Source organism: Gopherus flavomarginatus, chromosome 23 (assembly GCF_025201925.1).
Source record: "Gopherus flavomarginatus isolate rGopFla2 chromosome 23, rGopFla2.mat.asm, whole genome shotgun sequence".
Taxonomy (NCBI): Eukaryota; Metazoa; Chordata; order Testudines; family Testudinidae; genus Gopherus; species Gopherus flavomarginatus.
In genome coordinates, this window is record NC_066639.1 from 14206422 (window position 1) to 14231482 (window position 25061).

At 52.2% G+C, this 25061-nt stretch overlaps 1 protein-coding gene across 2 annotated transcripts; it reads left to right on the top strand.

The window, feature by feature from the left end:
- Positions 1–4579: 4579 nt before the first annotated feature.
- On the top strand, positions 4580–17919 carry LOC127039405 (zinc finger protein 7-like). Of its 2 annotated transcripts, none has more exons than XM_050933132.1 (5): positions 4580–4830; positions 8274–8362; positions 8789–8915; positions 16198–16338; positions 16668–17919. In XM_050933132.1, exons 1-5 carry the CDS (start codon positions 4689–4691, stop codon positions 17462–17464), a joined length of 1296 nt encoding a protein of 431 aa, XP_050789089.1. In that variant the 5' UTR covers positions 4580–4688; the 3' UTR covers positions 17465–17919. The 2 variants fall into 2 exon arrangements, with proteins under 2 accessions (XP_050789089.1, XP_050789090.1); XM_050933133.1 differs by having other exon boundaries at positions 16671–17919.
- Positions 17920–25061: the final 7142 nt, after the last annotated feature.

Consider the following 25061-nt stretch of genomic DNA (forward strand, 5'->3'; position numbering starts at 1 on the left):
AGTGTGGACGGAAATCGAAGTTATTGGTCTCATTCTTTTACTGAGCTACCCAGAGTGCACCGCTCCGGAAATCGATGGTAGCCTCGGACCATGGACGCACACCACCGAATTAATGTGCCCTAGTGTGGACACGTAAAATCGATTTTATAAAACCAGTTTTATAAAACTGGTTTTAATAATTTCGATTTTATGCTGTAGTGTAGACGTGGCCTCTGAGACTCAGACTTTCAGCCCAGGTCTTGTTCAGCCTCAGCAAAGCTGGTGAAAAGGGCACCAGGGTTTCTAGCGAAAACTCAGGACCCCAGGTTGAAGTGACAGGGGTGCAGCCCCCAGCTGCAAACATCCCCAGGCCCTGCCCACATCTCAAGCAGCCAGCTTCAGAGATTGCCCCAATTTCCCCAGCTCCAATCCCCAATGCTCCCGTTGATCTGAACATGGACTCCACCCCCCCCAACCAAATATCCCCCAAACCCCAGCTCCAAACAGCCCCCAAACTCCAGCAGCCCCGCGATCCCCAACACCAGCTGTTGCCCCCCCCCCATCCCCTCACTCTTGGGGCTCAGCCTGGGCTCCGAGCTCTGCAGCCGAGCCGGGCTCCGAGCCCCTCCCGGCAGGAGCGTGTCCGCCCCACGCGTGTCTCCGGCCCACGCAGGACCTGCCCGCTCCGCGCTGCCCCCAGTCCTACCGCGCTGCCCCGCCGGCTGCAGGGCTGGAGCAGCCTCCACACCGGTCTCCCGGCCCCGGCCATGGCTCCTTTCTGCAAACACAAAGGGGTCCTGGGTTGCGGGGGGGAGGGGGGGGGCGGCAGGAAGGGGCGGCTCCTACCCGGGCCTGGCCCTGCCCCGGGCGGGCCCCTCGCAGGGTGTTTGTGACACTCGGGAAATCCAGCTCTGGCCGAGAAAAACCAGAGCAGATCCCAAACCCGGGCAGCGGGAGGTTGGGGGGGGACATGTACTCATGGGAGGGAGGAAAAACATTATAGACATTGAAAGAACAGTGAAAGCTAAGGGGAGATGGTTAAACCTCCTCCTTTGAGAGAGATCCATGAGAGGGAACCACATAGCACCTGAAACGTGAGCCCTGCCCCAAAGCGAAAAAAGATTTACAAACCATTCATTAAATGCCTGAACTAAAGGGCAGTCATGAATAAGTCAAGATTTCTGTGCATAATTTTGGTCCTCAAGCAAGCAGACTTTGCCTTAAATGACATTGGTTTTCGTGGAGAATCTGGACAACAACTTCCGTATGAGGAGAGTTTAATAAGACTGGGACTTTTCAGCTTGGAAACCAGATGATTACGGGGGATATTTACTCCTCCTAATACAAGAACTAGGGGTCAGTCGATACAATGAATAGGCAGCAGGTTTAAAACAAACAAATGCAAGTATTTCTTCACACAATGCACAGTCGATCTGTGGAACTCCTTACCAGAGAACGGCGTGAAGGTCAAGATTATAACAGGGTTCAAAAAATAAGTTTATGGAGGACAGGTCCATCAGTGGCTATTAGCCAGGATTGGCAAGGTCTCCCTAACCTCCCTTTGCCAGAAGCTGGGAATGAGCGACAAGGGATGGATCACTTGTGATCACCTGTTCTGTTCATTCCCTCTGGGACACCTGGCATTGGCCACTGTCGGAAGACAGGACATTGGGCTAGATGGACCTTTGGTCTGACCCGGTGTGGCCGTTCTTATGTTCTGTGTTCCCTCTACTGCAACCTTGTCAGCTACGGAAAGGAAAAGAAGGATAGCAGGATGCGAGGAAACACAAAAGCATGCCCAAAACACCCACCGTATCTTTTAGCAGACGAGTAAAGTGAATCTGGTTGTTCGTCATACAAGAACAAAAGTTATCCTCTGGCGAAGAGTTCCACCAGCTGTTTTTGTTTTCATACCTTGTCACGATGGTGAAATTGCCCAGATTAGAAAAATGCCTCTCTAACTGGGTCCAGGTTTAAAATAGAGACCTCATCATGGTGATGGGAGAGGCCCCAGTAGGTCCGAATGTATGAAGAGAACCCTTCCGTTTGTGGGGTGGGGGAGAAGCAATCTGTTTTACAAGGGAGTACCTAGATCAGTGGTTCTCAACCCACGGTCCTCATGCAGCCCAATTAGCACACAGCTGTATGCTAAAAATAATTCAAAATTTGCCGTCTGGTCTGGCAGGGGGTGGGCCTGGCTGAGGGGGAGACAGCATCTTGGAGTCTGCACCTGCATTCCTGTCAGCAGGGGGGCTGGTGACTGGGTCTGTGGGTAGGCTGGAGTGGGGGCTCTGGGAACTAGTGGGTTGCCCCAGATTTTAGGTGGGGCTCCTCTCCTGACTCCCCTTCTTGGGTCCTGGCTGCTGGCCTTGCTGGGCACTCCGCTCCTGGCTGGGGTCCAGGTCCAGGACCTGGTTCCTGCCTGAACCCATCTGGCAGAGTCCAGCTCTGGGTCCCAGATCCTGCCCAGCCCAAGTGGTGGGGTCCCTGTCTGAGTCCTGGCTCCTGCCTGGGCCTGTGTAGCAAGACCTGCACAGCAGGGTATGGGTCCCAGATCCTGCCCAGCCTGCATGGTGGGGTCCCTGTCTGAGTCCTGGCGTCTGCCCGGGCCTGTGTAGCAAGGCCTGCACAGCAGGGTATGGGTCCCAGATCCTGCCCAGCCCCTGTGGTGGGATTTGTGTCTGAGTCCTGGCTCCTGCCTGGGCCTGTGTAGCAAGGCCTGCGCAGCAGGGTATGGGTCCCAGATCCTGGCTGGGCCCGTGCACCAGGTCCGGGTCTGGGGTCCGGCTCCTGCATACAGCAGGGTCTGGGTCTGGGTCTGGGTCTAGGTCCCAGCTCCTGCCCGACCCTGTGTGGTGGGGTCCACGTTTGGATGTGGGGTCTTGATCTGGGGTCTGGCTCATCCCTCGCCCCACGCGAGGAGGTCTGGGGTCCAGCTCCTGCATGTGGCAGGGTCTTGGTCTGGGGCCCAGCTCCTGTCTGGCCCTGCATAGTGGGATTTAGGGTCCGGCTGCCTGGCCTGCACCCAGGTCTCCACTTCTGGCCCCGCTCTGGGCAGGGGTACTGGGGATAGGGGACTGTGGGCAGTTTTAGGGTGGAGGGAGCGCTGTGATTCTCAACTTAACACATCCCCTCCCCCAAAGCTGGCTGGGGTTGGGCTAGGGTGGATGGGCTGGGGCTTGGGCTGCACCTAACACATTGGTAGGTAAAACAGGTTGAGAACCGCTGACCTAGATATAAAGTTGAACCAGGGGCTAGATCCTTAAACACATACACCACAAGTTATTGTCATCTAATACTTGCACATACGTCAACGGAGGGGCATTCTGAAGGCATTCTTTGCTGGATTTTTGAAACACTGGAGATGAAACTAGAAGCCACATGCTCCCGGCCCCGATCCTTCTGCCCCACTCCCCTGCCAGCCCCCCATCACGGCCGGAGGAGCCCTGCCCCAGACACCCTGAGTCCCGACCCACAGCCGGCCAGCCCAAACACGGCCCGCCAGCCAGCCCGCCCATCCTAGCTCAGCCCCAGCCAGCTTTGGGGGAGAGGCTGAGTGAGGGTGGGGACATGAGGAAAGAGCAGGACACGGGAGAGGGGCCTCGGGGTGGAGCATGGATGGGGCCACACCTGGATATCTGGGGAGGCTTAGCCTCCCCTGGCCTATGATCTTCATGGGTGGCGGGTAAGAGTCTGAAAAGAAACCCTTCTGGATAATTCAGAACTGCCCCCACTGTCTTGCTCCTCAGCATCACTTACCTTCTCTGGGTTTTTTTCCCTTTAATTTTTTTAGGGCACCGTAGTCCTAAGCATTTTGGGGGGGGGGGCTTCAGCCTTGCGGGATGTGCCAGGGCTGGGGGTTTCTGCATCATGGGGGGCACTGGGGCCAGGGGCTTCAGCCTCAGGGGGTGCGCCGGGGCTCCTGTGGGTTTGAAAATATTTACCGGAGCGACACTCCACATGGCTCCAGCTGAATTTAAGCCCTGCTCTCATGATTTCAAAGCCAATCTCATGATTTTTGGCCACTTACGGTTGGCCGTGCTGCCCCTGGGAACGGCCAGAAGCAGACAGCAACCCCAAGGAAAGGCACGGTCAGGCTTCAGCAGATGCTGCTCATGCTAAATATCTTTATCTTAGAAGATCAGGGTTGGAAGGGACCTTAGGAGGGATCTAGTCCAACCCCCTGCTCAAAGCAGGCCCAATTCCCAACTAAATCATCCCAGCCAGGGCTTTATCAAGCCGGGCCTTAAAAATCTCTAAGGAAGGAGATTCCACCACCTCCCAAGGTAACCCATTCCAGGGCTTCACCACCCTCCTAGGGAAATAGTGTTTCCTAATATCCAACCTAGACCTCCCCCACTGCAACTTGAGACCATCGCTCCTTGGTCTGTCATCTGCTACCACCAAGAACAGCCGAGCTCCAGCCCCTTAGATGAGCAATTCTGACTGGGGGCAGCAGCTTTTCCCCTTGCGGTGGGTGTGAGCCAGGCATCAGCTCGGGGGCATGGGGAGCAGAGGACGCCCCTGGCCCAGGGAGCGCTGCAGTCCGGGCTGGCTATTGCGAGACACAGGAAGGGGCTGGAGCAGGAGCGATCAGGAGGCAGGAAGAGAGCAAGGTACAGAGCTGACACCAGGGCCCACGCACTGCAAAATGCAAGACGCTGCCTCCTGCATTGTGACCCAGGGAGCTGAGCAGCTGCCGCTTCCCCATGGAAGTCTGTGCTGGGGAGAGACCTTCCTTCATGCTCCTTCTGCACCCTGCCAAGTGGGGGGGACTTTCTCCAGCTGGATCTAGCCCCCTAGGGCAGCCCTGGGCTTTACCAGCATCAGCCCTTGAGCCGGAGACTCCAGGTGACTGAGAGATCCCCAGGGACCGGCAGGATCAAGGGATCCTCAGATCTTGCAACCCTAGACAATGAAGCCTCTGTCCTCTCTCTGCCTCCAGCTCCGGTCAGGAGCTGCCCCAGGGGGCAAAACTGGAGGAGGGGGCGGTGTCAGGCAGGGAAAGGGATGTAAAATAAGCCAGACTTGCAAGAAGGGGCATGACAGACTGTGTGAACTCTGTGCAGGCTGGAGATTGAAGGAGGAGGAAAGCAGCTGATCTGGGGAGGGCGGGGAGGGGGTGTTTAAGGACATCTGTGATTTTGCCACCTCTCTCAACTCTTGGCAAAATTCTCTCCCCATCTCTCCTCAATTGTCACATAGGGATATAAAATGTGTGTCGATTTCCCGCCCCCCTCTTTCAGATTATCCACTCTTTATCTAGCCTCATATTTTGCCTCTATTTTTGTCTCTCCTCCTCCAATGTCAGTTTAAAATCACCTCAGATTGGTGGGGGGGGGTCCCCACCAATTTGGCCCTCTGAAAGCCGCTCCCCCAAAGGCTGCCTGCTTCTCCTGTGCATGGTGGCAGAGGAGGGGAACAATTGCTGTCTGCTGAACATATAGCACCCTTTCAAACTTTTCCCACTTAATTTAATATCAACATAAAATCCCTTCCGATTTTGGTGCTTTTCTGTCCTAGTATCAGATATTTCCATTTTCTCCCCAGTTTTTCAAAGATTTGACATTGAATATCCTAAAATTTTGTCCCACTTTCTCTCTAGTTTTCTGTTACTAAGGCTGTGTTTTGTCGGTAAAACTTTGTCGGTAAAACACACACCCCTTGACCGACATAAGTTACACTGACAGAAGCACAGGGGTGCACGGCGCTTTGTCAGTGGGAGATACTTCCCTGCCCACATAGCTACCACCACTCGTCAGGAGTGGTTTAATTATGCAGCGGGAGAGCTGTGGTGCTGTAAGGTTACTAGTGTAGACATGTGGCTCTCAACCTTTCCACACTACTGCACCCCTTTCAGGAGGCTGATTTGTTGTGTGCAGGGCCGGCTCCAGGCACCAGCCAAGCAAGCCCGTGCGTAGGGTGGCAGATTCCAAGGAGCAGCGTCCCTCCAATCCTTTCTCTTTTTTTTTTGCTTCGCTGTTTCGGCGGCCCCCACAGATTTTTTTTTTCCTTTTTGGTTTGCTGCTCCGGCTGCCCTGTCAGGGGCAGCAGCACAGAGGAGAGGAGCACCCTGCTGGGAGCGGTGCCAGGTCTGTAGCAAGCCTGGCAGGGCAGCCTGTGTCCTTCCCTGCCCGCCGACCGGAGCAGCGTGGAGTCCTCCTGGCAGGTGGTGTGGCGAGCGCCCCACTGAAGGAAACCCTGGCCACCCCACTTCTCTCTCTCCCCCGTGCTAGCCGGGGCGTGCACTCCGCTAGCCAGGGCCCATCTGCAGGGCCAGGAGCCCCCCTGCACCCACGCTCTGGCCGCCCCGCAGAGTTTTTTAATCTTTTTTCCCCCCTTCGACGCTCCGGCCGCCCTGCAGCGTTTTTTTTGTTTTGTTTTTTTCTTCCCTAATCCAACATTCCTCAGATTTCCCTTTAATTTCTGAACATTGCTATCAGCGGTCACGTTTTGCCTTTTTTCTATGTGACTGTGGTTTCTGTTCTTTCCCTCATATTGTTAATAATAATTGTGTCAAGTGTCTGGTCGCAATTAAGCTTTTTAGCGCAGATTTAAGGTGAAAGACGTTAAACAGTTCAGTCTTGTTGTCATCTGCCATTAGCCCGTCTCCTCTGTTCGCTGGTGGGCCTATGCTCTCCTTCACCTTTCTCTTGCTCGGACCGTATTTATACAACCTTTTTTGGCCTTTTATGTGCCTTGCTAGGGGTAACTCATTTTGTACTTTAATCTGTCTGATTTTCTCCCTACATGCTTGTGCTACACTTTTACACTCCCCCTTAGCGATTTGTTCCCACCGTTTGTAGGATTCCTTTTTCTTTTCAGGTCATTAAAGACCTCCTAATGGAGCCAGATTAGCCTCTATTTTCCCTCTCTTTCCTTCACATCAGGAAAGTTTGCTGTTACTGTTACTCTGAGAAACTGCTGGCTGCCCAATTTTTTCTCTTTAATTTAATTTTCTTCCATGGGATGTTACCTACCAGTTCTCTGACTTTCTTGAAGTCTGATTTTTTTTTTAAATGTCCACTACCATCTTTATGCCGCTGCTGACATTCCTTCCTTTCCTTACATCGTGAAATCTATCATGTATTGGTGACAGTTGTGCAGCCTGCCTTGCATGGTCAGATTCGTAACCAATTCCTCCCTTGTAGTCGGAATCAATTCTAAAACGGCTGCCCCCCTCTTTACTTCTGCCAGGTTCCGAAACAAAACGCTGTCCCCAAAAGGCTCCAGGAACTTGCTGGATGTTTTGTGTTTGGCCGTGTTACTTTTCCAGCAGATGTCTGGGCAGTTCAACTCCGCCCCCTTATCAGGGCCAAATTAAGGCAGGGGCGTGGCACTGCAGCCCTGCAAAAATAAATCACAGGCACATAGGCACTGACTTCTGCTGGTGCTGCTGGGTGCTTGACACCCCACCTTTGCCCTCAGCCCCTTCCAGCCCCTTCGCAAAAGTCCCTGCCCCAGCTGTGCCTGCTCCCTGCCCCTATTCGACTCCTTCCCCAAATCCCTGCCCCAGCCCCGCCTCTTCCCCTGAGAGCACCATGTTCTCGCTCCTCTCCCCTCCCTCCTGGAGCTTGTTACGCCGCAAAACAGCTGTTTTGCAGCAGCAAGCACTGGGAGGTAGGCAGAGGAGCGGGGACACAGCACGCTCAGGGGAGGAGGTGGAGGGGAGGTGGGGTGAGGGCCACTGGAGCACCCACAGAGTCGGCGCCTATGCGCAGGCAGCGATCTCCAACGCTGGGCAGCTAAAAGTCCCGTGGCCACTAAAAGTCCCCCGTCCCCAGGGGCGGCACTTGTGGGCATGGGCAGCACACGGAGACACGCAGTCCCCATCTCCCCAGGGGCCACAGAGACATGCTAGCAGACAGCTGCTTCCTGGAGCAGCGTGGGACCACGGCATGCAGGCAGCCTGCCTGCGGTAAGCACCTCCTGGCCAGAGCCTGCACCTCTCACACCCTCCTGCACCCCAACCCTTTGCTCCATGTCAGAACCCCCTCCTGCACCCAAATTCCTTCCCAGGCCCTGCACCCCAACCCCCTGCCCCCTCCTGCAGCCAAACACCCTCCCAGGAAAAAGACTTGTCTACAGGGGCCCCACAAAATCAAATAGCCCTGGGCCCACAGGAGAGTGAATCCGTCCCTGCCCCTTATTACTCATGTTTTGGCTCTTTCTTGTTGCGTGGTAGCATCTGAAATGTCCGCCTGCAGCGAAAGAACCTGGGAGAAATTGTAATGTGAAATTTCTAAATCCTGTTCTGAAAAACCGGGCCTCGATTGCCCTTCTTTCCCTCGCAGGCTGCAGTATGACGCCCACGTCTCGCTCCAGCTCATCCCATCCGCCCATGGGCCTGGGAAGAGAAATGGCTGCAGAGGAGCCAGTTCAGGTAGGGACTATCGGGGAGTTGCTGGTGGGTTTCTGCTGGAGGGAAAGGGGTAGTAAATACTGAGGAGGTGGGAACTTTGGGGGTGGGTGGTCTGGGGAGGGAAGCGGGTAGGAAATACACAGGGTGGAGAAAGGGAGGGAGATAGGATGTGGCAAACCTGCGGGGACTTGTTTAACCTGGGGCCTGGATTGAGCTGGGGCTGGAAATTCCCTAATTTATGGAAAAGGAAAGAGCCCCCCTGGACTGGGCTGGGACTCTCTCTTTGTCTCCCCACCCTGCTGTTTCCAGGATACTCTGAGTGGGGTGCAGGTAGGACTCTGGCACTGATCCTCCCACAGCTCCCATTTCATTGGCTCCTGTCCCCCACGAATAGTGGGGTTGTGAGTGGGGCAGCAGGTCCTGAGTGTTGGGCTCTCGCTCTTTCAGGGGCCGGTGACCTTCGAGGAGGTGGCTGTGTATTTCACCAGGGAAGAGGGGGCTCTGCTGGATCCCACTCAGAGAGCCCTCTACAGGGATGTCATGCAGGAGAACTATGAGAATGTGACCTCGCTGGGTAAAGGTTCCTGTCCCCTCGGTTCTTGGAAGGCGAAATGCAGAGTTAAGGTTCACGCCACCCCCACAAAGCACCCTCCTCTCTTTTTTAGCATCACCCCAACATACCAGTGACACACACACTCCCCGCTACAGAACACTCTGAGAACAGGGCATGGGGCAGTCCAGCACAAAGTCTAACAACTTCTCTTCGCGAAAGCAAAACTTTGGGGTTTGGTCCAGCATAACAAACAGAAGCTCCGACCCCTGGCTGGCACTCAAACGCTGAGCCTACTTCACACACACCAGCTCAGACTAGCAAAATGATACCACTCCCTTGCCCTCACCTTGAGGATTCCTTCTGAGTCATTGCCTTTACTTAGCTCTCACTAAGCCCTGGAGATTACTAGCATATACCCACTGGACTGCTGACAACCCCGCTGGCAAGAGCACACCTTTGTGCACCTTTATTGACACAAACTACAATACTCAGCACTGAAATGGGGCAGACTAGATCCCTCAGCTTTCACATGTACCTCTCTTCATACCACAGTCACAGCTATCCAAAGCTGCTCCAGCTAATCCCTTCACCTTTCAGTTACAGCTACCCCTGGTAGAGTGCACACAGCTGGAGGACAGGCAGATAAATGCTGGCATTCCAGTCTGGAGAACATAACACAAATAATGGCATGTTCTCGTAGTCCTTCCTGTATCTGTTACAGATTCATAGATTTTTGTGGCCACAAAGGACTTCTAGTCCATCCCCCTGTGTAGCACAGGGCATAGAATTTCCTCCAGTTACTGCTGAACTGAGCTGAAGAGCTTGTGTTTCACGAAATCATCTTCCTGAAAGGCATCCTGAGATGGAGAAACCTCCATTTTCATTGATGGTTTGTTAACCTTTGCACCAGACTTACTGAACCACTCCCAGTGGCTAGTGCCACGTCCAGGGTTAAGGGGTGGAGGACAGAGTTAAGGTGATATTTCAGGGGTGACGTCAAGGACAGAATTAAGGTGATGTTTCAGGGGTGATGTATATTTTAAGTCTTCATTTCCTAGTTTTCAGAGGTTTACGTTCCTGTTCTGTGAAGGAACACTGGAACACTGAGCAACCTTAATTCTTAATTCTGAATTTAGGTAGTTTATGGGCATTTAATTTCCTTTTTTTTTTTTTTTGGATTTTTTGTCATTAGAACTGTGTCTACCCTACAGATTTTGCTGGCATAGCTATGTCGGTTAGGGATGTGATTTTTACACAGCCATGTTGGCAAATCTTGTAAGCAGATACCAAACCAGAGTCTGCCTTTGGACTTGAGAGCACTTTAAAATGTTGCTCTTCACCCAGAAATTTTGGTATCAGGGCAAAACTGCCCAAGGAAACTCCTGCAGAAAGCAAGAGAAATACACAACATGCGCTGGTTGAAAACGACCCATGGTAGGACTCAAACGCACAGGTGTAGTTCAGGTTCAGTGACCACAGCATATCTCTTGGAGCCAACCAGGGCTTCATTTGTTATGAAAGAGGTGCCAGAGCTCAAGTAATTAGGTGCTGCAGCTCACGCAATGTTTTTACTTTCATAACTGATGTGGCAAGTCCAGAGGTGCTGGGGCTGGGAACTGCCTAGTAGTGCCAGGACTCAGCCCTGGCACGAATTAAGCCCTGGAGCCAAGCAATCACTCATAGCTGAGTCCCTGAAACTCTACAGAAATGCCAAGTGACTGAGATCAGTCAGGGGACCATTAAAACCATAGTTTGAGCCCAAGGTGATTCTTGTATAAAGCTGCTTTTTAGGGGGGCAGGCCTGTATCTCATGAACCTCGTGACTAAATCACCCCAAATTTGGCCCTCTGATCCTGCCCTGCACCCCCATAAAGAACAGCAAATTTCAGTATAATTTGAGTAAACCTGTGGATTTTAGAGCAGTTACAATAGTCAATCTTTAAAGAGAAATTGATGCCAAACTTTAACTATACCAGAGCTGGCGTTCTACTATAGAATAACTCCTCAAAGGCCTGGACAGTGTGACAGTCAGATGTGTCCCGGTGTGGACAGACGACAGTTCGAGGTTCTTCCTATTCATAAGGAGAAGGGAGAGCGGGGAGCAGTGGGAGGGGAGCAGATGAGCTGGTGATTGTGGGGTGCCACAAAGTAAGGGGGGCTGAGACGAGCGAAGAGGGGAGAGGTCTGTGAAGGATTTGAGGGAATCAGAGAGGGTTGGATACAGTGGAAGGGAAAGGTGCGAGAAAGGTCAGGGACTCGGGGGGAGGGATAGCTCAGTGATTTGAGCATTGGCCTGCTAAACCCAGGGTTGGGAGTTCAATCCGTGAGGGGGCCATTTGGGGAACTGGGGTAAAAATCTGGGGATTGATCCTGCAGGGGTTGGACTAGATGACCTTCTGAGGTCCCTTCCAACCCTATGAGTCTATGACAGGAGCATCTGAGAATTGGTAGCATATTGGGGTGGGCTGGGGAAAAGGGGGTGCTGTAGTGGGGAAGGATTGGGTGGGAGATTTAGGTAACATAGGAGTGGGGAATACTGGGAGGGGGAAGGAAGGGGTTGCTCTAAGAAGTGGGGTAGGTCTAGAGGGAAGGTTTCAGAGAGGCAGAGATTTGGGGCAAAAACAGTCGCAGTGGAGTACCAGGGTCTCTGATGCCCTCTCCATAGGCAAAGCTCTTCAACACTACTCCACCTAGAGATGTAAACAGTGGGTAAAAAGAGTAACCATTTAACCTATTGAAATTTAAGTCGTTAACGGGGAACTAGAGGTGCAGGGACACTGAAGTCCCCTCCATGTTTTACATGGGGGACCCCCTCCATCCCACACACTCAGGGTCCCAGCTGCCACCCAGCCCCAGCATCCAGGGATGGCAGCAGAGCCCCAGGTGTGAGGCCAACAGCTGGGACCCTGGGTGCATGGGGGGGAGCAGCCAGGACCCCGGGCGCGCAGGGGCATGGGGGAGTGGAGTTTAATTGTTAACTGGAACGGATAAGCATCAAGCTTCTCGGTTAACCCGTTAAACGTTTACATCCCTAACGCCATCCTCATCCTCCTTGATCTGGTCAGCTGCCTTTGCCACCACTGACCCTGCTTGTCTTCTTGAAACTTTGTCTTACCCTTGTCCTCTTCCTGGCTCCCTTCCTACCTCTGTAATCACTCCTTCAGCGTGTCCTCCGAAGTATCCTCCTCACGCCCACCCCAACTCTCCATGGGGGTTCCACAGGGCTGTGTCCTGGGTCCCTCTTTCTTCTTCATCTGCACCTTACCTCTAGGTAATCTCATCCGCACACACCGTATTCGGCCACCTTCTCTGTGCTGCTCCAGATCCACCTCCTTCTGTCCCAACTAAAACCTCATCTGGTAACGGCGGGTCACTAGCTCAAACACAACAGCTGAAATGGTAAACATAGAGCTCTCAATGTGTCCCCCAAGCCACCCGTCGCCTCTTTTCTCTCTCATTGCGGACAGCACCCCTCCTCCTGCCTGTCACATATCTTCGACCCAGACCTCCCGCTGGGGCCTCGCACCCAGGCTACGGGGCAAACTCTTGCATTTTCATTCTGCGTAATGTCTCTGAGGCCTGGTCCACACTACGCTGTTAAACCAATTTTAACAGCGTTAACTCGATTTAATGCTGCACCCGTCCACACTACACTGCTCTTTATATCGATTTAAAGGGCTCTTTAAATCGATTTCTGTACTCCTACAAAACGAGAGGAGTAACGCTAAAATCGATATTACTAAATCGATTTAGGGTTAGTGTGGACGCAAATCAACATTATTGGCCTCATTCTTTTACAGTAGCTACCCACAGTGCACCGCTCCAGAAATCGACGCTTGCCTCGGACCACGGATGCACACCACCGAATTAATGTGCCTAGTGTGGAGGCGCACAATCGACTTTATAATATCTGTTTTATAAAATCGGTTTAAGCTAATTCGAATTTATCCTGTAGTGTAGACGTACCCTAAGATATGGCCTGAGCTAGTGTCTTTTCTGCCCATCCACATTCCTAAAACTCGGTGTCCAGGCTCTCCTCCATGCAACACCTTTCCCCTGCCGCAGGGAATCAGACTAGCTCAGTGGTTCTCAACTGGGGGCAAACGCACCCCTGGGCATGCACCAAGCTCTGCCATGGGGTCCATCAACTCAGCTAGAGATTTGCCTAGTTTTACAACAGGCTACATACAAAGCACTAGTAAAGTCTGTGCAAATTTAAATTGCATATAGACAATGAAATGTAAGTACAAGATTTGTATTCCAATTGATTTGGTTTATTATTGTATGGTGAAAATGAGAAAGGCAGCCATTTTTTAGTACTAGTGTGCTGTAACACTTCTGTATTTTTATGTGTGATTGTGTAAAGCAAGTGGTTTTTAAGTGGGGCTACGCAAGACAAATCAGACTCCTGAAAGGGACACAGTAGTCTGGAAAGGTTGAGAGCCACTGCCCCACAAGATTACCCGATTAGCCATCCCTCTGTTGTGAGGAGGTCTCTTTTTAAACGTGCTTCAGACCTTTGATCTTCTGGGTCCCAGGTCCTGCTCATCTCACCCAGTTCTGTAAATAGGTTGGAGCAAGGAGGGAGAATATTCAAAGTGAATAGTTTGAACGTTGTCTCTTAACAGCCCTTAAGTGTTTACCAAGGAGTGGCTCATCTTCAACCCTTCTCCTTGCCTTCCTGTTTCTTTTCCTTTCAGGCCCCCAATTAAACTAAACCAACACAGGAAACATCCCAATCACCAGGTCAATGTACAGTCTCCATCAATATGAGAGAGCAGCTCCAATCCTGTCAAAAAGGGGGTTGAAAAATAGGACCAAGGGACAGCTGGGAAGTGGTAGGTAGGGGAGGAGAGGTTGGAGGGACCTGGAGCTGCAGGGCATCTCAGTGCATTAACTTGGCCCTATTGATTTAGACTGGGGTCTCCAATGCGGTGCCCACGGGTGCCATGGCGCCTGCGGGGGCATCTGAATGCGCCCACGTCCTGGCCAGCTGTGGAGTATCCGCCAAAATGCCGCCTAATTTCTGTGGCATTTTGGCGGCGACGCCTCTCAGTGACGCTGCTTGCCGCCGACAAGTGACGTCATCGAGAGGCGGCGCCGCCGAAATGCCGCAGAAATTCGGCGGCATTTCGGCAGGTGCTCCACCGCCGCCACGGTCCTTCGTCTGGCGCCTGCCAGACGAAAAGGTTGGGGACTACTGATTTAGACCCTGCATTCCTTTTCTATTAGTCCAGTTTCCCTTTATTTTATGTACTTTTTACAAGTATTATTTTCACTTATAAGAACGTACACACTGGGTCAGATCAAAGGTCCGCCTAGCCCGGTATCCTGTCTTCCACAGTGGCCAATCCCAGTTGCTTCAGAGGAAATGAACAGAACAGGCAGTCGCCAAGCGATCCATCCCCTGCTGCCCACTCCCAGCCTCTCGCAGACAGAGGCTAGGGACACTGTCCCTGCCCATCCTGGCTAATAGGTCCATCAATGACTTGCCTCCATTAACTTATTTAGTTCTTTTTTGAACCCTATTATAGTCTTGGCCTTCACAACATCCTGTGGCAAGGAGTTCCACAGGTTGACTGTGTGTTGTGTGAAGAAATACTTCCTTTTGTTTGTTTTAACCTGCTGCCCATTCATTTCATTTGATGACCCCTAGGTCTTGCCTTATGAGGAGTAAATAACACTTCCTTATCTACTTTCTCTATACCAGTCATGATTTTATAGCCCTCTAGCATATCCCCCCTTAATCGTCTCTTTTCCAAGCTGAAAAAGTGACAGTCTTATTAATCTCTCCTTATACTGAAACCGTTCCAGACCCCGAATCATTTTGGTTGCCCTTTTCCAATTCCAATATAGCTTTTTTCAGATGGGGTAACTACATCTGCACACAGTATTCAAGATATGCACGTACCATGGATTTATATAGAGGCAATAGGATATTTTCTGTCTTATTATCTATCCCTTTCTTAATGATGCTGAACATTCTGTTGGCTTTTTTGACGCTGCTACACCTTTGAGTGGATGTTTTCAGAGAACTATCCACAATGACTCCAAGATGTCTTTCTTCAGTGTCAGAGGGGTAGCCATGTTACTCTGGATCTGTAAAAGCAGCAAAGAATCCTGTGGCACCTTATAGACTAACAGACGTTTTGGAGCATGAGCTTTCGTGGGTGAATACCCACTTCGTCAGATGCATGTAGTGGAAATTTCTTCAGTGGTAACAGCTAATTCAGACCCCTCCTCTTTTCTCCACTGCATAGTGCCTAACCATGCCCCCCCTCATCTCTTCCCTCCCCGCTGGGACCGCAGCAACCCCCCCCCGAATCCATATATTCCTCCCAGCCACAGTGCGACCCCTTCCCTGCCACAGATGGGAGCTTTCTTGACGATGTCATCAGTTGGCAGTGAAACTCCTGGGGGCTTGGAGGGCCTCACTTCCCTCTCCCCTGCCTGAAGCAGCCACAGTCTCACCTCCACGCAGGGTTCTCGGGTCTGGACTCCGTCCCTGCTGAACTCACGTGGCCTGATCCCGATTTTTTCACGTTCTCCTTTTCCAGAGAAATGTAGTCTGTTACTCCTGGAATAGAGCATCTAATTCCCCAACCGTCTCCATGCCCTGGGGGATTTTCATACCCCTCCTGTCACACCTGACTTGCTACATTCCTTAATTCCTCAAATGGAACAGGGAGAGGCCGTGACCCCATCACTTTAACAAACTTTGTACTGGCCACAAGGGGGGGAAAGGTAGAGGGCAGAGAGGAGGGAGGGGGGGTTGGGGGGAAGAGATGGTGCAAGGGTGGGGCTTTGGGGGAAGATGCGGTGCAGCGGCAGGGCCTTGGGGAAGGGGCAGCGTGGGGGACGGGGAGAAGCGATGGCACGAGGGCGGGGCCTCGGAGAGAGGGGACAGGGCCACAGTTCAGGCATCCACGGCCCCCTCACTTTTAGGAACCTTCCATCGCTCCTGCTTCCCTATCATTCTCCTGATCTTTGTTTCTCTCTGTCATTAGAAGCAGGTCCAGGGTCACTTCCCCTCTGGCTGGAGTCTTTACTTTCTGCGACATGGAGTTTCTATCTCCGTATTTTAGGAGCCCCTTTGCTGAGGAGTGTTTGGCTGGGTGTGTTCCCAGCAGAGATGGGGATAGTTAAATGCCTCATATTCGGAGTGTCCTGCACTTTTGAGGACCTGGGGAGCTGGCTGTGGGATTGTACTGCTTTAAAATGGGCTGGGGTTAAAGTAATAGAATATTTTTTATGACGAATGGCCTATGAATTCACCAGTCTTCCTTGTTTTCTTTCCCCTCAGCAGGGTTTTCAGTCTCCAAACCTGATATGATCTCCCAGCTGGAACAAGGAGAGGAGCCGTGGGTCCTGGATCTCCAGGGTTTAGAGGAAAGAGAGATCCTGACAGGTGCCTGCACAGATGAAGGATCATTAAACCAATACGGTCAGTGCCTGAAGGAAACAGCTGGGATTCCCTACAAAGAGATTATGTGTTCTCTGAGTTCAGGATTGTCCCCAGCAGGTGTCAAATCTTCAGGGCAGCTGTCGCTCATGGCTTCCTGCCCACCCTGACTCACACCTGGCAATAGATCCGTCCATGATCTCCCTTCCCCCAAGTGTTTGGATGGGATGTGAAGGGAGAATTGATCCCCCTCTACTCTCCCCTATGGGGGAATTCAGTCCCTGATTTATTTTCCCCATCTTTCTGGTGTTTAGTTTGGTTTGCTCGCCCTTTTTCCAGCCCTGTTTCTGACGTTTCTCCCTGTGTCCCAGCAGGTGCTTGGAAGGTGAGTGAGAACAAGGAGCAGAATCCTCAGCAGGAAGATGCTGAGCAAGTGGAAGGGCATGGGGCATTATCGCAAAGACCCAGAGCGAGCCTGTTCAGAAGCCATGAGCAGGGAAAAGCCGGTGAGAGTCAGTGCAGGCCAGAGAGGCTGCAGAGAAACCAGCCAAGGGAAAACGGGGATAAATCCATTAACTGTCAGGGAATTCACAAGGACCTCAAGGAAACCACAGCCCAGCAGAGACTCCCCACAGGAGAGAGAAACAACACATGTGCTGAGTGTGGGAAAACCTTCAGTTGCCGTTCTGGCCTCATTAAGCATCAGAGAATCCACACAGGGGAGAGACCCTTTGAATGCGGTGAGTGTGGGAAAACCTTTGTTCGGAACTCACACCTTGTTACGCATCAGAGAATCCACACCGGGGAGCGACCCTACGAATGCTGCGAGTGCGGGAAAAGCTTCAGCGACAGCTCAGCCCTTGTTACGCATCGGAGAACCCACACGGGAGAGACGCCCTACGAGTGCCTGGAGTGCGGGAAAAATTTCACTCGGAGCTCCAACCTTATTATGCACCAGCGAATCCATACAGGAGAGAGACCCTACGGATGCTATCAGTGCGGGAAAACCTTCGCTCGGCGGTCGAACCTGATTAGACATCAGAGGATCTATACAGGCGAGGGTCCCTATATATGCGCTGAGTGTGGGAAAACATTCCATCAGAGCTCGGCCCTTGTTTATCATCAGAGAATCTGCAAAGGAGATCAACACTGCGAAAACCCTGTCTAGGGCTGGCAAAAGAGGGGGTTTTTTTGGTCCTCTAACACTTGTTAATTCCCACATATTGACCTTTAAGCTATTTGGCCCCTTTGCTTCACCGTGTTCTCTCAGCTCCCCTAGGCAAGTTATCTGTTTTTGCCTTCTGCCGTTTGCCCTTTTCTGGGGTAAATCCTGTGGTCCTGTCTCTCAATTCCATTGTCCTTTGAGTCTTGGAAGTGTGTGTCCATCAGCCCCAGATGGGAGAGAGGGGGGTGACTTCAGCTAACTAAATCTACGTGGACCTCATGTCCCCCAGGCCAGTGGTTCTCAAGATTTATTTTCTTTTCACGAACCACTTGAAAATTGCTGAAGGTCTCGGCAGACCACGTAATGGTCTTTCCAAATGTTGTTGGAAAGCACTTTGGATAAAAGTGCTATATTAAAAAAACCAATAGTAATGAAAGTTTTTTTGTTCTACAAATAAAAGCGCACAACTCATATTTTAATATCCGTGCTCTTACCTTTCCAGTGTGATGGACGGGCTGGGGCTGGAAAGGAGAGGAGGGGTCTCTCCCTCTCTCTCCCACTGCGACAGCCCCTGAGCTGGGGCTGGGAAGGAGGGGGGTCTCTCCCTCTCTCCCCTGCTGCGACAGCCCCCGAGCTGGGGCTGGGAAGGAGGGCCATCTCTCCCCGGCAGCCACAGCCCTGGAGCTGGGAAAAGTCGCCTCTTTCTCTGGCTGCCGCAGCCCTTCACTCCCAAATTCCCCCCATCCCCTCTTGTCACTGCACTGCTCCCTCCCACCTCCCCCCCATTCTCCCCAGGGCCTAGGGTGACCAGATGTCCTGATTTTATAGGGACAGTCCCGATTTTGGGGTCTTTTTCTTATATGGGATCCTATTACCCCTCACCCCCGTCCTGATTTTTCACACTTGCTGTCTGGTCACCCTACCAAGGCCACCACCTCTTCTTACATGTGCGTCTTCTCCAGGGTCCAGCCACCTAATTGGTGGAGCCACGCCTGTCCACTAATTAGATGGGTGGCCCTTCATTCTCTTGTGTGTGGCCGCCCAGGTTCGCACCCGAGAGGGAATTATCTGCGGACCACCTGAATGGAGCTCACGGACCACAGTCTGAGCACCTCTGCCCTAGGATTTTCCTTGTCCTTAACTAGCTTGAGTTGACTATCGTGATGTAAATAACACAACTATTCTTGCTGTAAAGACACAGCGCATGACCCCGGCCTGATTTTAAGACCTATGACCTGCCTCGTGTCTCCTGGGTGATTTTATGCTTGCTAGGGGTAAAATGACATTATGGGAGTGTAAGATTGGTAGAGGTGCATCGTGCAATAGCTTGGAACTTGCGGGGGGGGAGGGCGAATAGGTGAACATAAGTGAATGGGTTATTAAGCTTGCTACAGTTAAGGGCCTATTCTATTAGTTTAAGGATTTGTGGGAGTAGTTATGCTAAAGGCTGGGATTTAGCAAAATAGGGTAGGCCGACGGAGATAATCCCAGATCAGCTTTTTTGCATGCTCATTTTTGGAAGCAAACGAGTGACTGCTACCAGGGATAGCACCCCACAGGATTCTGCAAGAGGGGAGCGGGAGAGGGGAGGGGGCATTAGCAACTCAGCGGCCATGCAGCAGATAAGCCATTAGACCGCATTGATCAATAGGAATTATTAAGAAATAAGTGATGCAAATCATGAATATTAATGCTTGACACAATTCTGGATACCCACAAAGGCCACATAAAGCAGTTATGGACCTTGTTATAACCAGCGTAAAGGATCAAATATGGTAGCAAGCCATACTCTTACCATAAGGAAGGGCATAAAATGCCATACCCAGTTCCCATTTTTCTCAGTTCCCACAGAAGTGTAAGATAACCCTGACCAAGGCCCAGGATCAGGCAAGAAACCCGAATTGTTCAGTCTCCTGCAATCTCCTCCCCCTGCTGACTGGATGGGTCTGTTTGCTACTTACACGTACAGGGAGACCGATGCACATTCTTTGATTAGGACAAGCCTGTTTAATAACTTTTGCCTAGGCAGGCCTGCCTGGTTTTGAACAAGTAACAGCAAACGAGGGAAAAAGCCAACATCATTCTGGGATGTATTAGCAGGAGTGTTGTAAAACACGAGAAGTAATAAGTATAAGGGGCGTCCATAACTTTCTGCATAATGTTGCTCCAGACATATCCCCAGGATATTATTAACCAGACAGTTATTAGTTTTCAAAGGCTACCTCACAAGGCCTGACTGCAGACAGATTATTACCACAGGGTGCAGGCTGTGAATGCAGGCGGCAGGGAGCTGGAGGCAGCCCGGACTGGGATCTGCAGGACAGATGGGAGGGGCACGAGCAGCTGGGAGCGGGCCGGGCTGGAGGCAGCACTTGGAGGGAACAAAGCCCGGAGATCGGGCACAGGGCAGCCGGGGAGGGGCCGTTCTCCAGCGGGAACCAGCCCCGGGCTCTTCCCACGTCCGCTCCGGAGCCAGAGACTCCAGGTGAGCGAGAGCCGCCGGGGGCCTGGCAGGAAAGTGACTATCTGCCCCGGGGAGCCTCAGACGCTGCAGCCCCCAGGGAATCTGCTCCCTGGGTGTCCATGTGCTGCCAGCAGCACTGGGGCAGCCCAAGCTGGAGAGGAGCCGCTGTTCTGCCCCCGGCCCCGCTGGGATGGGGGGGGCAGAGACTGGGGCCCGGCTGGGGGGGTCCCCTGTGGTGTGCGATATGTGGGGGTGTCAGGAGTGGAAAGGGGGTTGAACTGTCTCTGTGCAGGCAGGAAATGCCCTGGGGGAGGGGCAGGAGGGGAATTAAAGGCAGGGACTGACCTGGCCGGGGAGGTTCCCTATCCCGCAGGAGGGTCCCGGGGGAGGCTCCGCTGTTGCACTCGGGGGTCTGACCCCTGCGATTCCCCAAACGCGGGAAACTCCGCTTCACCCTGGGGAGATTCCTTCTCAACCCCCCACCCCCGCTGGGACCTCCTCATCCTCTGCCAGACCTCCACTGGGTCCCGCCTCATGCACCCTTCCCTGCGAGACCCTCCCCACCTGTTGTTCCCTCCTCGCTCCCCTCCCCTGCCAAATCCCCGCCCCTGCATCCGGGTTCCTCCTCACCCCCTAATCCTTTCCCCTGGTACAGTCTTTGTTAGATCCAGCAGATATCTCAGGTGGTAACCAGCGGCTTTCTCATGACTGAGAAGCTTAATTTTTGGCAACTGATCTTTGATTATCAGCAGGTAAGTATGCCCAGTGGTTGGTGATGGGATGTTGGATGGGATGGGATCTGAGTTACTGCTGAGAATTCTTTTCTGAGTGTTGGCTGGTGAGTCTTGCCGACATGCTCAGGGTTTAGCTGATCGCCATATTTGGGGTCGGGAAGGAATTTTCCTCCGGGGCAGATTGGCAGAGGCCCTGGGGGGGTTTCGCCTTACTCTGCAGTGTGGGACACGGGTCACTTGCTGGTGGATTCTCTGCAGCTTGAGGTCTTCAAGCCACAATTTGAAGACTTCAATAACTCAGACATAGGTTAGGGGTTTGTTATAGAAGTGGATGGGTAGGGTTCTGTGGCCTGTTTTGTGCAGGAGGTCAGACTAGATGATCATATTGGTCCCTTCTGACCCTAAAGTCTATGAGACTGGCAGCCCCCTTCCACCCTTTATAGCTTTGGCACAAGGCAGGAATCTTTTGTCTCACTGGATCCCCACCCCTTCTTCTAAATGGAAAAGATTTAAGGTGGATTCCTGTATCAAGTGACCTGATCACATGTCCTGTGAGACCCCAGCCTCCATTCTTCCTGGGATGTCCCACACATACACAGGAAAGTTTGCAAGTAAACAGAGCCATTCACAGTTCATTGATTCTGAAGCATCCTTAATGGCTTCCATTTAATATTCCCTAGGAGTGTGGTGAAGCCCTGGAATGGATTCCCTAGGGCGGTGGTGGAATCTCCTTCCTTAGAGGTTTTTAAGGCCCGGCTTGACAAAGCCCTGGCTGGGATGATTTAGTTGGGAATTGGGCCTGCTTTGAGCAGGGGGTTGGACTCGATCCCTCCTGAGGTCCCTTCCAACCCTGAGATTCTATGTTTACATCCGTCATACAAGTTTATATCTTAGTCTCCTAACTCCACACGTAGAACTAATACATGCAAACAAACCGGATGACCACATGCAGCAGATTATAAGCTTTGTAATGATACCTTACAAGAGACCTTTCCCATAAAGCATATTCCAGTTACATCATATTCACATTCATAAGCATATTTTCATAAAACATATGGAGTGCAATGGCACACACCCCTCCCCCGGCGCCCCCACCCCCGCCTGTCGGGTCCCTCTTCGTCCGTCCTCCCCTGCCAGACATCCCCTCCCGCTAGGTCCTTCCTCACCCCCCCTTCTCCCCAACCAGACACCTCCCCCATTCCAGGCACTCCTCACCCACCCACCGGATCCCTCCTCATTCCCCCTTCCCCACGAGATTCCCTGCCTACTGTGTCCTTCTTCACCCCCCCTCTTGCTGGAGAGGGGGAAGGAGGAGAGGAGAGATGGAGTGAAGTGGAGGGGGTGAGGCCTGGGGCTGGAGAGGCGAGGCAGGGAGCTAGCCTCCCCCAGGAGAAGTTTCATCCTCCACCCACGCTCTCCCTGTCTGTGCCACTTCCCTCTCAAATGCTGATAGAAATTCCCTCTAGTGCTTCCCCTGTTCTCTCTCATTATCACCTATTAAGCGTTTTCCCAGCACAGCAGAACCTAGGGTGTCCGTCTGCAGGGAAAGGGCCTGGGGGAATTCTGATGTGAAATGAACTAAAGCCTGTTCTGAAACCTTCTCACCCTGTCAGGCTGCAGAATGATGTCCACATCTCGCTCCAGCTCATCCCGTCCTCCCATGGGACAGGAAAAAGAAATGGCTGCAGAGGAACCAGTTCAGATAGGGATTATGGGGCGGTTGCTGGTGGGTTCCTGCTGGAGGCAGAGGGACAGCAAATACACAGGATGTGGGAAGTCTGTTTTGTAGGTTGGAGTAGGGCAGGAAACACACAGGGTCGAAAAAGCGAGGAGGACAGGGTGTGGCAAACCTGCTGGGACTAGTTTAATAATTGGCCTAGATTCTAGGAACAGACCCATGAGGTTCGGAGGTGGAAATGCTCTAGTTTGTGGAAGAGGAAACAACCCCCCTAGATGGGGCTAGGAAAGGTGGCCAGACTCCCAGTGCTGGAGCCTGACCCGACTAACCAGCAGTTGCCTCTCCCATCATATCTACTTCCTTACAATGAGGAGGGTGTTGGGCTTCCTACCCATGTCATGGTGATGTCATGGTGGGGTCTGCTATAGACCACCAGACCAGGAGGATGAGGTAGACAAGGCTTTCTTCGGAGAACTAACAGAAGACTTTTCCTGGGTACCTGGCTAGTGCACTGGAGTTCAAAGTGCTGTGCAGAGCGGTCACAATGATGCACTCTGGGATAGCTCGTGGAAGCCAATACCGTCGATTTGTGTCCACACTACCCCAAATTCGACCCAGCAAAGTCGATTTTAATGCTACTCCCCTCAACGGGGAGGAGTACAGAAGTTGATTTTAAAAGCCCTTTAGGTCGACGGAACGGGGTTGGTTGTGTGGATGGATTCATTTTTAAATCGACCTAACGCGGCTAAATTCGACCTAACTCTGTAGAGTAGACCAGGCCTTAGCCTTCCCTGATTGCCCATGAAAAATTTGCCCAGCAAATTTCAAGACAATCCAAATAAACATTTAGGGTAGTTAGACTAGTTGGTCTTTAAACAGAAAATAATGCTTCCGTCGAGCTAGCTACTGCCTCTCGCGGAGGTGGATGATCTGCACTGATGAAGAACCTTTCCTGTTGCTGTAGCGAGTATCTACACTGACGCACTACGGCAGGACAGTCGCAGTGTCTCAAGTGTAGTCAGTGACACCTCCTGCCCCTCCTTTTCCGTACTGCGCTGAATCCCACCAGCCCGTGCTCACCAGTCCCGGCTTTCCTACAATTCTCCCATTGTCTCTGGGGTTCTCTCTGTGATTAAGAAGCAGATCCGGGGAGACTTCCCCTCTGGCTGGAGTCTTTACTTCCTGGAACACGGAGTTACTGTCTCTGTGTTTTAGGAGCCCCTTGCTGAGGAGTGTCTGGCTGGGTGTGTTCCCAGCAGAGATGGGGATAGTTAAATGCCTCATACGCAGAGTGTCCTGCACCTTGGAAGCTTCCCCAAGTGTTTTACTGCTTTACAATGTGCTGGGTTAAAACCGAGACATGTCGCATGAATTTTCCAGATCTCCTTTGTTTTCTGTCCCCTGAGCAGGGTTTCCCACTTCCAAACCTGACGTGATCTCCCAGCTGGAACGAGGGGAGGAACCGTGGGTCCTGGATCTCCAGGGCTCTGAGGAAGGAGAGATCCTGAGAGGCGCCTGCGCAGATGAGGGATCATTAAACCAATTCAAAAATGCTCCGTGGCTGAAACAAATACCTGAGACTCCCTAAAAAGGCCTTGTGAGCTCTCGGAGATCAGGAGGATCCCCAGGAGGCCTTGTACCCTATGGGCAGCTATCGCTCGTGGTTTCCTACCCATCCTCACTGACACCCGCCAGCAGCTCTCTCCCTGACGGGATGTGGAGGCAGAATTGTTACCCTCCTCTGTCCGCTACGGAGAAGAGTTTTGGAGAATTCAGCTACTAGATTTTTTCTGCCTCTCCAGCTCTAATTTTGGTTTGATTTCCCCTTTTCCACCCGTTTCTGACATTTCTCTCTCTGTCCTTGCAGGTGCTGGGATGGTGAGTGAGAACGAGGAGCTGAGTCCCGAGCAGGAAGATGCTGAGCAAGTGGAAACACATGGGGGATTATCACAAGGATCCCAAGGGAATGTGTCCAGGCGTCGTGTGCAGGGAAAAGCCTGTGAGCGTCAGCACAGGCCAGAGAGGCAGCAGGGAAACCAGCTGAGTGTGGGAAACAGTTCAGTGAGAAATCAAACCTTATCACGCATCAGACAAGCCACACAAGAGAGAGACCCTACGAGTGCGGGAAAAGCTTCACTCAGAACTCATCCCTTACTAGACATCGGAGGATCCACACAGGAGAGAGACCGTATGAATGCAGTGTGGGGAAAAGGTTCACGCTGAGCTCATGCCTTATTAATCATCAGAGAATGCACACAGGAGAGCGTCCCTATACCTGCTGTGAGTGTGGGGAAAAGTTCACTCAGAGCTCAAGTCTCATCGGTCATCAGAGGATCCACACACGAGAGCAGCCTGCGAATGCAGGAAAAGTTTCAGCCGGAGCTCACACCTTAATAGACAACAGCGATTTCACAGGCTAGAGACACACCATAAACACTTTGTGCAGGGCAGAGAAAAGATGGTTTTAAAGGCGTTTGCTAATTCCCGCACAGTGACTATGTAGGGCTGTTTGCACCATTTGCGTCACCCTGTTCTCTCGGCTCCCCCACGGGAGTTGCCCGTTTTCCTTTGGAGGTCACCCTTCTCTGGGGCGAATCTCATGGTCCTTTCTATCAACTCTTCTCTCCTGTGACTCATGGGAGTGTGTGTCCCTCCTGCCAGGAGCGTCCATCAGCCCCAGGGATGGGAAATAGGGGTGACTTCAAGTAGCTAAACTGAGCGAAA